This window comes from Homalodisca vitripennis, chromosome 2 (assembly GCF_021130785.1).
Source record: "Homalodisca vitripennis isolate AUS2020 chromosome 2, UT_GWSS_2.1, whole genome shotgun sequence".
Taxonomy (NCBI): Eukaryota; Metazoa; Arthropoda; class Insecta; order Hemiptera; family Cicadellidae; genus Homalodisca; species Homalodisca vitripennis.
Genome location: NC_060208.1, coordinates 180,366,081 through 180,384,034, shown reverse-complemented (window position 1 = coordinate 180,384,034; position 17,954 = coordinate 180,366,081). Strand labels below are relative to the sequence as shown.

Genomic DNA, 17,954 nt, shown 5'->3' with positions numbered 1-17,954 from the left:
AAAAATATTGATTTGTTTAACCGTTACATATTATTTGGTATATAAGATTTGTTCAGTTTATGAAAAAATAATAAATAATTTTGAGATACAGAGTGAAATGTGGTGCCAAAATTGGATTTAATTATTAATAATTTTCATCCTAACCATACATGGTAGGGGTACACAACAACACGTGTCGCATAACAAGGTTCAAAAGTTTGTAGCTCATTTCATTCTCCACCCTGTGGACATAGCAAATAGACGAAAAACCATACAGAACAAAAATATTTACATCACCCAACACACAAAAAGTTGTGTCAGGCACCTAAGTTCAATGACGCTCAGCCAAATTCCATTGCTGGAAATGCATCAAAGTAGAATTCATTCTTGTCTACGAAGAAATTAAGTTTAATGCAAAATATCAAGTCTACAGACAGGAGATCCAACCGTAGAAAAGTTACCTGATACAGAGGAATGCGTAAAGAATAGAATGTAACATTTTAAAGAACACTTTATTTGCTCTGCACATATGATTTTATATGCACAAATTAAATTACTTTTTAAAAGAAACTCACATGTAATATTTAGAAAACTTAGAACTATATTTCAATTTTCATACCTAAAGTTTACTCTGTTCACTTATTTCTAGTTTTTAGAATTGGATTTATAAAACGTTGTCATTCCTTTGGAAACATGGAAACTGAAAACATGCATTTCTATTTTGTGTACATTACGAGTGTTTAAAACGTGAATTACTCGTAAATTTCAAATATTACAGGAAATTGATACCACATCATTCTTTTGCATAATGTAGACAGACTAAGCTGAAATTTTTACCTTACATAAACCTAGAAAGATAAGTTGTTTATAGATACAACTGTAATAGATTTTTACATAGATTGCCGTCATATAATATTATAGGGCTCTACACTATAAATATTAAACAGGTTTATTAGCTTCTAGGGCATGCTTCCGAAAAAAGAAACAAGCAACATTTTGGGAGAAATATCTTATTTATCATACCACGTACTTTAAATAGGGTCATATTGCAGCTATCAAGTTTATGAAAGTTTCCATTTTCAAATAATGATATGAATACCGTCTTCCACGCTACGGATAACGAACGAAGTATTGATAATGAATGACAGTCTCTCCAGCATAATTCCAGCTTTCTTGTCACAAAACAAATGTTTATCACCAGAATATTTTCTGTCATGCACAATAGAATATATCTGTTCTAACATTACGGTTGCATTTCTAGGTACATCTGTACTTCTCAGTTCTGCCCGAGGACAAGGTGCCCTACGTGAACTCCGCAGGTGAGAGGTACCGAGTCCGGCAGTTGCTGCACCAGTTGCCGCCTCACGACAATGAGGTTCGCTACTGCCACAGCCTCTCGGATGAAGAGCGGAAGGAACTAAAGATATTTTCCTCCCAAAGGAAAAGAGAGGCTCTAGGAAGGGGCACAGTACGACAACTCTTGGCTCCCATGCCGTGTGAAGGGGTAAGTCGGTTGTCGTTGAGGAACTTTGAGATTCCAGTCTTCTACACATGTTTATATATTCAAGAGTTCTTCGTAAACGTAACATAGAGGAAGTTTAATAGATTTTTATTCATTACGCACTCTTGAAACCTTCGTATAAAATAAAAACGTTCAGTGGTCGATTTCATGATTGTAGTGTGACGAGAGGCTATCGACGGGAGACATGAGCGTGTTCGCCTCCAGAGCCGGCCCCAACAGCTGCTGGCATCCTGCGTGTTTTGTCTGCTCAGTCTGTCAGGAGCTGCTGGTAGATCTCATCTACTTCTACAGGGAAGGCAAACTCTACTGCGGCCGCCACCACGCCGAGACTCTCAAGCCTAGGTGTTCCGCCTGCGACGAGGTAAGATACTACGAGTATAAATGGAAGAAAAGATTAAAGTGTAAGAAAACATTGTTATTTAAATTACTTTACGTATCTAACAGTTTTAAGAATAATTAAGACCCTTAATTCAATAAAATGTTATAAGATGGTTGGCTATAGTGTTTATTAATTCGAATTCATATATAACTTAGTCTGATAGCACACGCAAGACATTTTGATTACATTCAATTACTGGATAATAAGAATTTGAATACATTTAAAAATAATTGTTAGCCTTTTAACTTAGCTTCCAATTATGCCAGTTATTCTGTCACTTCATGAGGCGCTCCATTTGAAAACAGGTTTAAATCAGCGGTGTGGATGGAATTTATCTAAATTTAATTTCCCTATATTCGATTATTACTCACATCTAATTTACTTTTGCTTGGTGTGTGCAAATCAAACGTATCAAATAGATATTGGAAGAAATAGTAGGAAATCATTTCTTTAATTACTAGTAATACAATGATAACAACCTTTTTTTAAATAAATTACGAAGATCTTCCAACAGCGAGTGATCGCTCTTTTAGTATTCATTCCTATGGATATTGCATCGCAAAAAAGTTTTGTGTTTATAATGTAGCATTTCGTTAAGGTTAGTGCAATACAAAGCTGTCAGTAAACCAACCAATTTTCAATAGCTTAATATGATACTATATCCAAATGCATGAAAGGCCTGCACAATGTACAGATTTACAAACGTCATGGGTTATTTATCTGACTATTATGGGTTATTTGTTAAATAACATGGGTGATCTATCTGGCTGATCATGACTAAAGTTCCTGAATTGCATGAAAATAATAAGATTCTTTTTAGTTGCTCTGATAAGGTAAAGGATCTATTAACCTTAAAATAACCTTTGGGCATCTTTACTTGACAATTACTCATTTAAATCTTAAATTGCATGCAAGTAATTAAATACTTCACAACGTGAGTTGGATTTAAACTTTAAATTCCACTTTTCTTAGCAAAATCAGCATAACTCTATATTACATATATATGTTTTTAAGGGAAAGAAGCGGCTGTTCCCCCTTATTCTGTCCGTATTCATGGGACGCTGGGCTGTGCAAGGACCTTATCAAAAAGAATAAGGGGGAGAGTTCGGTGGTACTGATAAAAAGTGCTACGGTTACAGACAGGATTTGAACCTGCACTGTTCTTGCAGAGATGAAAAGTCCGACATCTTAGACCGATCGGTCATCAGCAATCCACTCTACTCTATTTGTCTTTATAGAGTATTTGATGTTATATTTCCTAAAATTTGTCGATTAATGCTATACGAAATAAACCAGTGCAAAAGAGTATCAAAGAATCCAACTGGAACATAGCGAAAGTAGAATGCCAAATTTGCTATCCTTTGACCTTTTGACCTCAAAACAAATATAATTTTTTTCCGGGAGAACCTACCAATTTTCAAATCTGTAGGATCTTTCAGGAGTCACAAAGACAGTAAAACATCGACATGATTTTTAGAAGGATCTATCGGGTTATAAATAATTACAATTGAAAAATATAAATGAAGTATGTGTTTATTTGAGCAATTATAAAGTTAATATTAATTTTGCCAGATAATCCTAGCGGACGAGTGCACGGAGGCGGAGGGTCGCGCGTGGCACATGAAACACTTTGCGTGTCTTGAGTGCGACCAACAACTGGGAGGTCAGAGGTACATCATGAGGGATGGTCGTCCCTACTGCCTCACCTGCTTCGACGCCATGTTCGCCGAGTACTGTGACTCCTGTGGAGAACCCATTAAAGTGGACCATGGTAAGATAATGACAATCGAGTTATCTTTATAAATTTCAAATTCTTGATTAGTCTTGGGCACATACTAGTATTGAGATTTATTATAGAAGTTAACACTTTTTGCACAGGCCAGATGAGCCACGAGGGTCAGCACTGGCACGCCACGGAGAAGTGTTTCTGTTGCCACAACTGCCGCGCCTCTCTGCTGGGTCGGCCGTTCTTACCACGGCGAGGAGCCATCTACTGCAGTATCGCCTGCAGCAAGGGAGAACCGCCTACGCCTTCTGATTGCTCGAGTTCTGCTACGCGCTTAGCACTCAGGCCGCGACATAGATCGTCTTCTGGGGCCGTCTCAAGCCCCCCGCCATCACCTTCGGACACCCCACTTCCCTTAACAATGTCAGACAACGTCATTGAGTTGAGGAAGAGCATCTTGCCTTTACCAGAAGAAGTGATGGGGTTCTCACCCATCCATGAGTCCACTAAAATGCATTACAAGCCATCGTCTGTTGACCGACCACCATGCGATAAGGAGTTCCAGAGGAGGATTGGGGTTCGAACGTTTCCTTTGCGAGTAGAATGTAAGAAGCCACCGAGCCAGATGCGAGCCCTGCCTCCAATTCCGGATGAGAAGCCATCGCTATCACCGACATCTTCGTTATCATCCTCAAATCATTGTCGACCAGTGGTCAACAAATCTACAGTAATTCAAAAGTAAGATGCAGCTAAATCTACTCGTACTTTAACGGCCACAGAGAAATATACTCTGGGAGGAAAGAATAAAATTGTATTCTTTCATCCTTGGATATACTGACTGCCTGTGCCATTATACTTCCGAAACAGCCGTGAGCCGAAATCTCGGCACTGCAAAATCAGTTCCAAAACAGCATCGCGCCTATATATAGGCACCTTTAGTTTTATTACATGGTTCTCTTATTTATTTAATTTTAGTTTGTAATATAATATCAAATAATACATAAGTAGATATCCTTCCAGATTATTATAACTATTTGAAAAGTTATTCACTTATTTGGTTCACTAGAAAGATGCAATTTGGAAACCAGTGAAGTATCGAACAAATATTTCCAAAAGAATTATTTCTGAAGCTATTCACGTGTTTTTTTCTGTATTGGTGTGAAAATTTGTATACTTCCTTCCAATAGTAATGGTTTCCTTGAAATATGGGTTTTACCCTAGTTTTTAGAATCAAAATACATTGAAGTTAAAAATAAAAAATAAGTTGAATTATTCTTTTCAATATTTTTATGCCTTTAAGTAAGAAAATAAATCTCAGATGAGTTACACCAGTTTTTGTGAAGTGTGTAAAAATTGCCAATTTGAGGTTGGATTTAAACTGGTTGTGGTGTTTATAGGTAAAACTGAATTTATGGTCTGGCCTTTAAGGGGTTAATATTGTATTTTGTTCAAATTACACATATTTCTGGACTAACTATAATTATTAAGTAATACTATTTACCACTATGAATGGTCAACTATATATAATCAAACTATATACATGTGTGTGTGTGTGTGTGTTTTACCATAAAAAACACATAGATAACACCCTTCTTATTGTAAAAATATTGTTATAAATAATGTAATTTGAAATTGTACTTTTCAACTTTCATAATTTGGTATATGACATCAAACTATTAGAAAGTTAATTCACCTGTATTGTTTCAGTGGAGATCAGATTTCTCCTGAAAGCCAATACCAAGCTCTAAGATTTCCTTCTCCATCAACGTCGTCCTCAAGAGAAAGGAAATGCCATCAGAGAAATCCCAGGACTTGGACAAAACCTCCAGACTACGGTTTGGTTAGGGGATTACCTCCACTTCTTCCTTCAAGCGAGCCAATCTCTCATGTCACAACTTTATCAAAAGATGTGGATGAAGAGATTTACAAATCGCCAAACAATACTGACAGTTTATTAAATAGTACAGATCATGTTGATCACTACTCGACCCTGGAACATGCAGGAGAGGATATCAGTAAAGAGCCTCATCCAGAGATTAGTCCATCCTGCATTACGCTAGAAGCTTGCATTGAAAATCTAGTCATAGAAGAAGTTACTGAAACTTGCCATACGAATGTAGCGTTGGAGGATAATATGTTAGGATTAAAACCAGAAAAAATGACAGGTGTTACTAATGTAAGTCGCGATCAGGTGCGGACTGAATTTCAAGAGATGATGTCAAGTATAGATGACAAGCAAGAGGTTTGTGAAAAGGAAGAGATTTGCTTAAAAGACATTTGTGAAGTTCGAGAAATCGAGACTAAAGTGATTGTGGATTCTAGATACGATGTTTCTGACTCAAGTGATGACAGTTGTCGAGGATCACCTCGTCCAGAAATCACAGAACAGACTTCCGGTCCTAATTCTCCTTCGAAAAAAAATCTCAGTGTCAGATTTGAAGGACCTTCCCCTCAACCTTCCACAGAAGACCGGAAGTTCGTTGAAAGGAGAAGAAGAAAAAAGAGTCGTAGAAGTCACAGGGATTACTTAGACAAACACAGGTACCAAGAAGAGTCCAGTAGTACTTGTTCGACTTGCTCTTCAAGCTCAAGCAGCGATGATGAATCAGCATACCGTCTTCCCAGAAGACGTGCCTATGGAGGAGTCAGAATAAGTTATGTTCCTAACGACGCGTTGGCAGTGGCCAGGCAGAGGAAACAAGCCAACAGCCAACAAATCTCCCCATCTAAGAAGATAGTAGCTGACAAGAACTGTACAATATCATGATGGGCTATTTGAGGCCTAGCATATCTAACTGGTTTAGTGAAGAAATTTAAAAACAGGTAATAATAAGTATCCTTTTCACAAATATTATTTGTAATTTACCTTCACATGATTTGAAAAAATTGAGTTTTAGATATTTGTGTATGTTTTAATTGGATATCACGGTAAGATGTTTACTTATACAGTATAGAATAACAGATTAGTGCATTCATATTTATATTCCTTTCTCTGCCAAAATGGACTATAAAAATAAAGTTTACGTTACCGTTGACCACTCTAAATAAACTATTCAAGTGATTTTCATTCAAAGGAGACATATCTATCCCATTATTAAGGGCTGCTCTATTATGAAAATGCAACATTATTTAATAGTACATACTAATCGTGAAGGCACACTTAGCGTGCAGTTTAGTTGTTTTATTGGAGTTGAAATTGGAGTGAAACACAATATTTTAAGTAAATTTCTCCGCTTTGAGTACTTACGAAGGTTTAATGAAACTACCATGAGTTTTACCCCTTAGGAACAATGCCTCAAGCACTGTTTTTAATTTTATCGAAGGAATGTAGGAGAGTCTCGTTTTACTAATATGACCAAAAACACATTCCAACGCATTTTAATCCTTGTAGAGTGAAATTTAGACGACAAAATTCTAAGTTACTTATTTGTATTTTTAAAACAACAAATAAATAGCGTTTGGATGCTTTTAATTATATATTTAAAAATATATATTATTTGTGTTTCTACAATCGGAAAAGGTGTGAAAGTGTTTAAAGATTAACATTGTTCTAATAGGAATACAATTTTAAGATGGCTTCCATTCAAAGTTTAGGAGTGTTTGATCTATGCAATGTGAAGTACCCACATTTATGCCGTCGGTACACGGGCAGCCTACCGAGAGACGTAAGTCATTAGTAGCCCACGATATGTACCGAGATCGGATGCATTTATGCTGGCGGTACACGAGCAGCCTACCGAGAGACGTAAGTCATTAGTAGCCCACGATATGTACCGAGATCGGATGCATTTATGCCGGCGGTACACGGGCAGCCTACCGAGAGACGTAAGTCATTAGTAGCCCACGATATGTACCGAGATCGGATGCATTTATGCCGGCGGTACACGGGCAGCCTACCGAGAGACGTAAGTCATTAGTAGCCCACGATATGAACCGAGATCGGATGCATTTATGCCGGCGGTACACGGGCACCTAACGAAAGACAATGCTGACCAGCTGATACAGGTGCTGACCAGCTGATAGGAGGGTAAAATAAAGAGTTTTTTACAATACAATAAATTTAATAAATTAACAAACTTTCGTAAGAACCAGCTGTAGTGAATAGATTTTCTCTCGTAATAAAACGTTAAACTTCAACAATGTACCCCATTAGTTTTTGTCGCGGATTTATAGTAGGTTTTGAAATATATGTTATATACGTATTCAAATGCTTTTTAGTTTTACTTGAAAAGAGTGCACATTTACAACAAATAATAAATTATGAAATTGTTTAATATTTTTTCTCAACAACCAATATAAATATAACAAAATCAAACAGAGTGTGAATGCGTATTAATATTACCTTTAAAAATGAGACATCCCCCATAATTCTACGAATAAAGATAAGGTTGTAATAGTATTTGAGATTTAATATTGTTTTTACGGAGTTAAAATAAAGGTGGCCTCAATTACAGCCGTCTATAGGAGAATTAATCATTTGAGTTTTTCGAGATAGTGTAGTAATAGATGGCCGCTAGGACTGTCGGAGCTTTAAGGAAGTGCAATTGCGGTAATATTGGGATAAATTGATTGAACTGAACAAAACTGTAGTCAAAAAGCAGTTTAAAATATTTGTATTCAACACAGGAATGTTATATTTTAAACTCATCGATGTTATTATGTTAATAGTTCCAACGCATTTTTGGAGCCAATTTCGATGGTTAGTTAAATTCATTAAAAACTAAGTTCAAGAAGACATACCAGCTAAACAAATGTTTCTCTAAAAAAACAAGTAAAACTGTGTTCTAACAATTACGAGTACATTTATTTTATAGTTCTATTCTTGGTAAAATAATCGTATGGACTAATGAAAAGTGAAAACATGAAAACTATGTATCAGATCAAGTGGTTAAAACATTAAAGTCGAAATAAAACTAGTTTTGTAGCACCTGTAAAATCTTTGATTGGACTATAAAAAATAATAGATTAAAATTTACAAAAAAAGATTTAATGTTTTCATATTTTTGACTTATTACGTAACATATTTGCTTTTGGCTCAACATAATAATGTGTCACCCTTATTTGTTATACTATACAGTATACTCGTATTTACCTACACCAACAAAATTAAAACGCTCACTCTTGTAGTTTCGACGTCAACTGTTAACTGCTAACAATGTAAAATAAAGCCAAGGATAAAATAGGCCACCATAGTACTCATTACGTCATAATGTACTGGATCAACACAACGGCACTAGCCAAAGCTCGTCATTATTTACTTAAACCTTCTGCATATTACTGCTACCATAAAACGATTGTTTACGAACTACTGTGGTTTAAACCATTTTATCGTTATGTTTCCAGGTATAACTAACAACCTCATGGAGCAGCCTACCACCAGCTCAGTACCTGTTCAACACTCACATCCTCAGCCTTAGAGTAACAGTTAGTTTATAAAATGGTACCTGATTTTCAACCAAATATCCTAATAAATTTAATATTTTAGTAACATTTTTGAGTTTGATTTACTATCCCTCATAACCCGAATTTGTTATTTTATAATATTATTGTATGTAGATATTTTAGTACATATTTTAGTTCTCTTAGGACAACAAGCTTAGAAATTGCACCTGGTCCTAAAAGGACCTTTGCGCTGCTTCCGGAGAGTGACAGGATATTCTGAATGGGTAAGGTTACGGGTAGGAGCCGCCTTCTGTCGAGATCAATAAGGAAAAATTAGTCATGTCCCCTTTGGAAAAAACCTCTGAACCAGCCTCTCCAGTCAAAGCAGGTAGGGTTTGGCACGTCCTTATGTCTAGGCTAGCAAGAACCTTTCACTCTCAGGTAACCCCACAATTTCTAATAGTCATCTCCTGCAGAAGATTAGACCAATCTAACTACTCTTGCCCCTGCACCAAAAAATTGTGCCCAGTGTGAGTTCAACCGGAAGGTACAAATAAACCACTCGGAAGTGAACCCTCCTGGGGTTGCAGCCCATCGAAGCCTCTACATAAGAAACCATGTTAAAAGGTGACTTGGGAAACTGTATTTTTATTACTTACATAATCAGGTAATTAAGATATTCTCCATCTCAATCACATTCACATTCACTGAAACTTAGTCTTACTTAGGCACACAGAAATCAACAGAAACGCAGCGATATTTGTAGGGCATGCACCATGAGTGTGCTGGTAGCGGCCATTTATAGAATGCTGAAACTGCCAAGTAGAAATGAGACATTTAGAAAACTTGTTAATCATCATGTAGATTATTTAAAAATACTGCTAATGGCCGTTTAGAGAAGCAGATATCTACCTATTTAGAGGATTCTGGATTGAATGAAAAACGAATACTAACTATTCATGAGCCATTGTTCATTTGAGACCATCCACGTTATTAACAACATTTCACTTAATCATTTAAAAAATGATTCTTCTTTCTAATTCATTTACGTAATGGTTGTTACTAAAAATTACTGAAGGCCGATCTTATGTGACGTTCTTGGCCAGTATAGATATTTAGGATTATTCATGTATGTCTAGGACCAACGAACCTTCAGTATACATTTAATTTTTGAATTTTAAACGAGGTGCGTTGGGCCAACGACCTGTGTAGGTAGTTTTTCTTTATGAAATAAATCGGTCCGAATGCACCACTGATTGTCGACTTTCTTATTTAAAACCAAAGTAATGTTGGGGTCGTTTGGCCAACAATCGTTCGAGTAATCGTTGAAATTAACCGGAAAATATCAGTAGGGTTTAATAAAGCTTTATAACTGACATTGAATTTTGAACCGATATAAAGGCAAGTACAGTATAATGCTAATAAATGCATTTAGGAACGTCTACATTTCCATAAAAGGTTGAAATCTGTCGAAGTTTATAACTTTCTTGAATTGTTTGTCTTCGTCGTACTTCTGAACAGTGCCTTAAATATTTCAACGGTCTCAGGCTGTTGGAATTTGGAAAGATCAACAAATGCCGCAGTTTTACCCTCCAGTTTAACTGTCTCCCCAGGTGCCAATTGCCTTATCCCTCTTGATCTTCAAACAGAAAGTTATTAGAATGTAAATATCACTGGATGAGTCCCCTCCCAGTACGTCCCTCCCCTGTGTTTGGGCAAATGTTAAACAAAGGTAAAACGAGTATCTTGTTGAGTTTACCTTCGTATATTATATTTTAACACACCTCAATGAAGAGTTTAGCAGCAGTTTTTTTCGAAATTATGAACACTCCTTCATTTCGAATCATCAACTACGTTTCCTTACATTTTCCGTGGAATTCCGGTGTTTGTTTAGGGCATAATGAAAGGTGAGATTAAATTTCATGGCGTGACGTTTCCATCAGACTCGACATTGAGCCACTAACAGCACACCCCGGGCCAGCTCGTGATCTGAGTCACGAAAAATATTACCCATTTACCTGGTCGTGAGATTGTCACGAAACTATTACTCCAGTCCTGCTGAAGAAGTTCTGTGATGACAAAATTACCTGAGTTGGCAAAACTGTTAAGTCGTTTTCTTCAAAATGTTTCTTCCATCACTAACTCTGGCATTGTTCATAAAATAATAGTAATAATTTTTTTATATGAATGGATTTCTCTTAATTTTAGGATATTAGTTTTTAATAGGGTAGTCAGATAGTGTATTAACAAAATTTTTGTAGACTAAAGCTATAAGGTAACGTGACACTATAAAACTATGTCCCCTAATTTATGTCTCTTATTAATAATGACCTTTAAACCTTCAACTGTCAATAACAAACTTTAAATAAAGAACTCGAATCAAATCGTAAATATAATGTATAACGTATAAAATACCGTATCCAAACTGGGATTCAAATGAATTACCTGGGAGATACCGAAATATATAAAGCATAACACTTTATAGAATAAAAGAAACTTCACATTCCTTCCTTATCCTTTGGATATCCTTTCAAATCAATATAATTTATAAAGAGAAACAATATTTTGGACATTTGAACAAAACAACAAATAACGCTTCCTCTAGAAATAAACAAGGATACTCGTCTAACAAACACATTTCCATCATTTATCAAAAGAAACGGGTTAGCCATACTCTTATAATCCAATTATGTTGATAGACTTGTCCAGAAATTGTAAAAGGAATACGATAAATATTACTTAAGATCTTGTAAGTATTAAGATTAAAAGGTTCTAGTAAATACCTTCAACGCAACGAATTCGGTTTGGGAAACTATCTCATCCAGCTCAGCAATTTGATCTTAATTTGTTATTTTATACCCTCAGTTAAAATACTATATACAACTTTCTCATCTAAAAGAAGAAATGTTGGTCATGATTGAACTTAGGTCTTGGATAATAGAATACAATTCAAGATATCTTAAATTCGCTTATAATTTTAATTGAAGATTTAAAATGATAAATCCAATTGACCTCTGATTTATTTTACAGATAATCATGCCAGATAATTGATGTCATCCATTCATCAAACATAGCATAAGTTTTCAAATGAATTTGGACTCTTGACCTTCGTCAAATTACAAAGTCAATCATCAGCAAGCAGTAACAATATATCACTTTATGGTAATGTTGATATGAAAAACCTCATAGCTTGCTATGGGGAACGTTCCGAGATGAGCCATAATGATTTCATTTAAGAGAATGTCTTATACGCCACTGTTTGTGCTAAAAACCTCTTTTTCCCTTTTTCATGTAACCTCCCTCGCAATGATTAATCCAAAACAAATATTAACACTGCCGTTGGTCTCCAGGTTATTGTTAGAGAGGACTTCTTAACCCTAACTTAGCCTAACACATCCTCTCACTTTAAAAAAACTTTAATACAAGTTATTCTAGTAAGAAAGATTTAAAAACTGATTGTATTGTCAACATAAGTAAGTTATATCTTTTTGAAAGCGCTCGGAAAGCATGTAGGTGGTAGTGACTGTGGTACCTTTCGGTTAAACCCTCGGTAACATAAAATATAATCTCTAAAAACTTCAGAAATTGAAATATGTACGTATAGTTTAATACGTATGAGTATTAATTAATTACGTTATTTTCCAATTATAATGTATTCAATAGGTGTTGAAGCAAAAAGTGATTTCTTTAACATTGAATACTCTGATGATGGTTGAAAATAAAAGTAATAGTTGAAAAACTGAAATTTATTAAAATTGATAACTAACTATTATTTCCCCTAACAGATTATTTCTCCGGTCGTTATTAACACTGTCAGGAGAGCAACTATCAGAATATTTAATTATGAGGCACACTTTATAAACTGTCTGACGGAATGAATTTGTTTATAACCACTGACACCTCCATAAATCTTGCAGCTTCTGTTTAGTTTAGTAATCACGAATTGATTGGAGCTTGGAAAACAACATTGTTAGCAGGGAGTGACCACGCCCATGGGGAACACGAAAGCGATATATTTATCAAAACTGCTTACAGATCTACTTTAATAACATTAATTTGATCCGCTTCACTTCTTTAAGGACTTATAGTTATAAGATTCAAATACTAGATGTTGAAATATAGAAGGACTGTACATGACATTTGTATCATAAATTCACACTACTCGTCAACTATTGAAAAACTTCATATATTATCGGCTTAAATCTAACTTGAAATATTCCTTAATCGTGTAAGAATGTGTGTTGATCAGATTTTAGTATTCCATATTTAGTAAACGTTAAAATTAAACATTTTTCCATCTGGATGTTTTAAGCACATTTGACAATACATCAGGCAGATTGTGCATTAAAAAAAAACGTATAATGCCTTTATTTAGGCAGCGTATTTTAAATTGCTTTTTAAACAAACAGTTTTTATGAAATAAAACAATTGATGTAGATACAATCAAATGTGTTAGAAAAAAAATTGTTATTTCGATGAGAAAAGACAATTTAATAACTAATAAAAACTCCTTAATAGCTTACAATTGATGTGTCGTAATTTTATTGTATCATATAATATATATTGTATAACAATAAGTAGGACTTGTAACCATGCATAAAGCTTAGAATATTTGTAGCAGCACGTTTCCAAAATTAACAAAATCAAGAATTATTCTCCATTTTTATTTTTAATCGTGTGGTTTTTTAATATATTTTCTCAATGATACTGACTTGGTAATTTCAACTATTCATTAATAATCATATTTAATAATATTAGTATTAATAAATGATTCAAGACAACTTACATTATATCCCTACTTCTACTTAACTATTCTGAGGTGTGTAGAAATATACTATTGTTACCCAGTAAACGAAGTTTAATTTTGTGATATGTGGAGAAATAGACTGGAGTAATAGTTTTAATATGCATAAAATTACTGATCATAAAGTATTTTGTGCTTATCATAAAAGTGTAAAACAAATTATTTATTTCAATATATCGACATTTTTGTATCCACATTTTCGAACAAGTTTGAGTTATTTGCGAAGAGGGAAAGAACCCTAACAATGTCTGACCCTCAATGCATTTAAATAGGGTAGTTTCACCCATGTACATCTGAAATAAATTATGCAAAATATTGCTGCAATTTTTCAAAGTTTAATCAGTCATTTTCTTTTAGTAGGCCTAATAGAACCTTAGGTATGGACTATTAAGTGTTATAATACGCAATTAAATAATAATTTTAATATCTAAAACAATTAATTTAAAAATATGCTTATCTATCTTAAAAGTAGCAGACTATAGGGATAAATAAATACCCCATCGTTTTATGATGGTTTGTTCCAGAACTATTTGATGAGCAATGAAATTGAGACAATTACATTCAGAAAAGAATTGTATAAATAGTATAAAGAGGATAATAAACAATTTACTAATATAAATTACAATAGATAACCAATTATTGGCTGACTGTTAGCGACCACTCGAGGGGTTGGACAAGTTTTATTTCTGTCTGTCTGCCCATGCGATGCCTCGGAAATGAAGTGACCTGTAGACAAAGAGTTTGACTTCTATAAAGTACCCGAGTCTTTGCACGCCGTTTTAAAAATTGAAGTCCTAATAGTATTTAAAATCACTGTATGTAATACGATGGAGTCATATGCAATTTCTATAACATATGGAGGCCTAATTAAGATACATAGTATTGCAGTGTTCATGTTTAAAAGGATCAGAGTTTAACCAGAATCTTATACAATGTTTTTACACATGTAGACGCATTTCTGGTTCGAATTAATTATATTTCTGATGCCACAGCTGAGTTTTCCTTATTGGCCTGATTGATCAGAAAAATATAAACGCATCAAAAATCTATTTCGCTCAAATACTTTTATTTCTAGCATATACGGCATATACTTGTCATATATGGAAGGTCTAGTCCCAACAAAGAAAATATATAGTAGACTATGGAGTCTACTTTCGGTGAAAAGGTGTCTATTGGTGAGAGTTCGAATTAACTTACGCTGCCATAATTGAGTTTGTCTTATTACCTTGATGTTGATGATGAAATATATATATATATATATATATATATATATATATATATATATATATATATATATATATATATATGCATATAATAAGAGACTTCGGACACATAACTCGGTAAAAATGGATTAAATTGGTTATTGACGTAATCTGAGTAAAAGTTAGATATTAACTTTGCCTGTTACTGATTAATCACTGTTCTTAAATTTAAATTGTTAAGCAATGTTTCTGCCTCTGAACGAACTTCAACTAAAAGTGTCAACAGCTGTTTTGTGACGTTAAATTTGGGTTATGAAAGTTAAATATTACAATTGTTCTCCGAATTAAACACTTTTTAGGTAAACTTCTTAGATATTTCTCTGCATGTATATAATGAAAAAAAAAAGATTTTTTTATATTCCTTGGGTTCAAATGAATATAAAAAAAGAAATAGCCGATTTGTATAGCCCACCTTTAAGTTAGCACTTAGCCACACATTTGGTGATTTTTATTTATAGGATAATATACGCATCGGCGATTTCAATGATAGTGCATGTTCCTTAGGATTTCAGTAAATGTTAGTGAACATGTTTAATTAGTTTTATTGGTAATCATGACAGCAAAAATAAAATCGTAGAATAAATAAATTTGTTAATGAGTACAAAAAATGAAATTTTAACATGTGGTATAGACTCAGGATTTTACGTGCAGCCTCAGCGAACTCTGTGGCGTACTACTTCGTTTTGAATATGGCTTTGTCATTGGTGTTTAATTGTAATAATGGTTGATAGCTTTTATCTTCAGTTCAAAAACCGTAATTTTAAATCCATAAGAACATTGTTAAACTTGAATACACGTCTTTTATGATCTTTAATCTGTGCTTATATTTATGGATGATTTCTAATTTATTTTAATTTAAACATATTATCAAGAACCATTCAAACGCTTTATAGCAATTGATTCAGAAAAACAATCTCTAACGTATTTGTACTTCATTGGTTAATATTTAAAGAGTGTACACTTTATGAGAAAAATTAATACGCGTTTAGATGCTGATTACTCATTAAAATGAGAAACGTGTTCTTTTTAATTACACTAAGCCGCCTCTCAAGTCGATAAAAATGAATTTCCATTAGGGAACCTACGAACTAGTATTATAGTTTGTCATTATTCAGTTTTAAAACATATTTTCTTCGAAAATTGGAGCTGTAAAAAAGTGGAATGAACACTTCATATTATAGTAAATCATTTTCTAAGATTGTGATTAACTGAATTGTTTGTGGACGATCATACTAATGACTTTGCAACCATTGATATTGTGTAGCAATCCACTGTACAAGTTTAACGCCTTCAATTTGCTAGATGCTTCTTCCATGCAACAGTGTAACGAGGTTTGTGTAGAGTACCTAGGAAATATTTCAAGTTATAACAATTTAGTGCAAATGTATTTATTTACAATACACGTGTAAAATAAAAATTCATCCAAAGTAACAGAATTATGTGAAACAGGAAGTTTCATGCGGCTAGTTTAGTTTGAAAAGAAGGATGAATCAAAATAATTGTTCTCGCTATGTTATAATGATATTAATAAGCATAAACACTTTACTCAAATGTTCCTTAAAGATAATGTGTATATATTTTCAAAATCTATGACTGATAAAAATAATAATAATTTGAAAGAATTATAAAAATAAGAAATGCCGGATGAGTATCATGCATGAGATAGTTGTTCAGTTGTATTAACGTCAAGTAAAGAATTTTTCAATTGATCAATTTCAATGGTCAGTCTTGTTTGCATACTCTGTAAAAAAGGTAAAAATTTGAATTTCTATTTTATTTATGGTTTTAGTGGAAGCCCGGAATTGATTCAAAGCTATTGGGAATGATGTGTCACACACATGCAAGGATTGTAATTGTTTGGAATATTGCAGTTGATTATGTCTATAATTTAGTTATACCTTTGACCCTAGTAAGCCACCTCGAACGCCCTTGTACTTCCAAAATGTACCTACCCCCATTTTAAAATAATGCCTTTTTTACAGTTTATTTATAAGTCTTCAAGGTGACAGCCATTCAAAATGTCAAAAAGTACATCATCTTAGATATTTTCCAACTGGAAAACAAAACTTCAAGATAATGCGTAATCCTTTGATTAGACTTGACTCAATGCAATTTGTATACTAATTAACCAAAGCTTCCAATTTAATGTTAAGTTTAAAAAATAAAACATATACAAGTGAATAAAATGCGAAATTGATTAACAATGAACACAAACTTTGGCGTGTGCAATTAAAAGTGTGTAATTATCAAGAAATGTGATAATTACATGATTATTGGAATTATGAAATGATTACAATAGTGTTTTCTTTAGCTCTTATAGTTTGTTATTTCAATATTTTTCATTGTTTTCAGCCACCAAAAAGTTAGCATAGTAACAAGAGTTTAATACATTTTACCAGCATTATTGGAAACCAAATGCTTAATTTTTGAACAAACACTCCAATAAATGAGAAATTTTTATTTTTGTGAGGTCTTTCGTGTTTAATGAACACATCGTCAGACCCACATAACTGAAATAAAAGTAAAATAATAATACAAACAATTCAGACTTAAATAAAAATACACGTCTTTAAAAATACAAAGAGATAGAATTTTAAAGGCCAGGAAGTATGTCTACTGTATATGTAAAAATTAATATTTAATCAGATTAAAGGCAGTAACGGTTAATTTTGGAGAGGTCCAGACTCATTATTTACTAAATAATTTTGGTTCTTCTGCATAAAAATAGTTTTGTAAACATCGAGGAATTTTGGTTTTTGATTTCTTTTTACAATTTTCGTTTGAAAAGCAGTGTCCAGTATGAAGTGCATGTGTTGCCATGGCCGATCTTTCCTCTTGTTGTAAATTCAGACACGCTTTACGTTCCTTGACTCTCTTTTTTACCTTCCTTTTCGTTTGGC

At 33.7% G+C, this 17,954-nt stretch overlaps 1 protein-coding gene across 1 annotated transcript in view; it reads left to right on the top strand.

Annotated features, from left to right (window-relative positions):
• Nucleotides 1-9,096, top strand: part of LOC124355117 (prickle planar cell polarity protein 3-like) — a 76,219-nt gene extending 67,123 nt beyond the window's left edge. The window contains exons 3-8 of the mRNA XM_046806076.1: nt 1,241-1,483; nt 1,659-1,862; nt 3,453-3,651; nt 3,759-4,344; nt 5,314-6,429; nt 8,950-9,096. Coding sequence (XP_046662032.1) covers nt 1,241-1,483; nt 1,659-1,862; nt 3,453-3,651; nt 3,759-4,344; nt 5,314-6,373 — 2,292 coding nt within the window. The 3' untranslated portion in view covers nt 6,374-6,429; nt 8,950-9,096. The remainder of the gene's footprint in view (nt 1-1,240; nt 1,484-1,658; nt 1,863-3,452; nt 3,652-3,758; nt 4,345-5,313; nt 6,430-8,949) is intronic.
• Nucleotides 9,097-17,954: the final 8,858 nt, after the last annotated feature.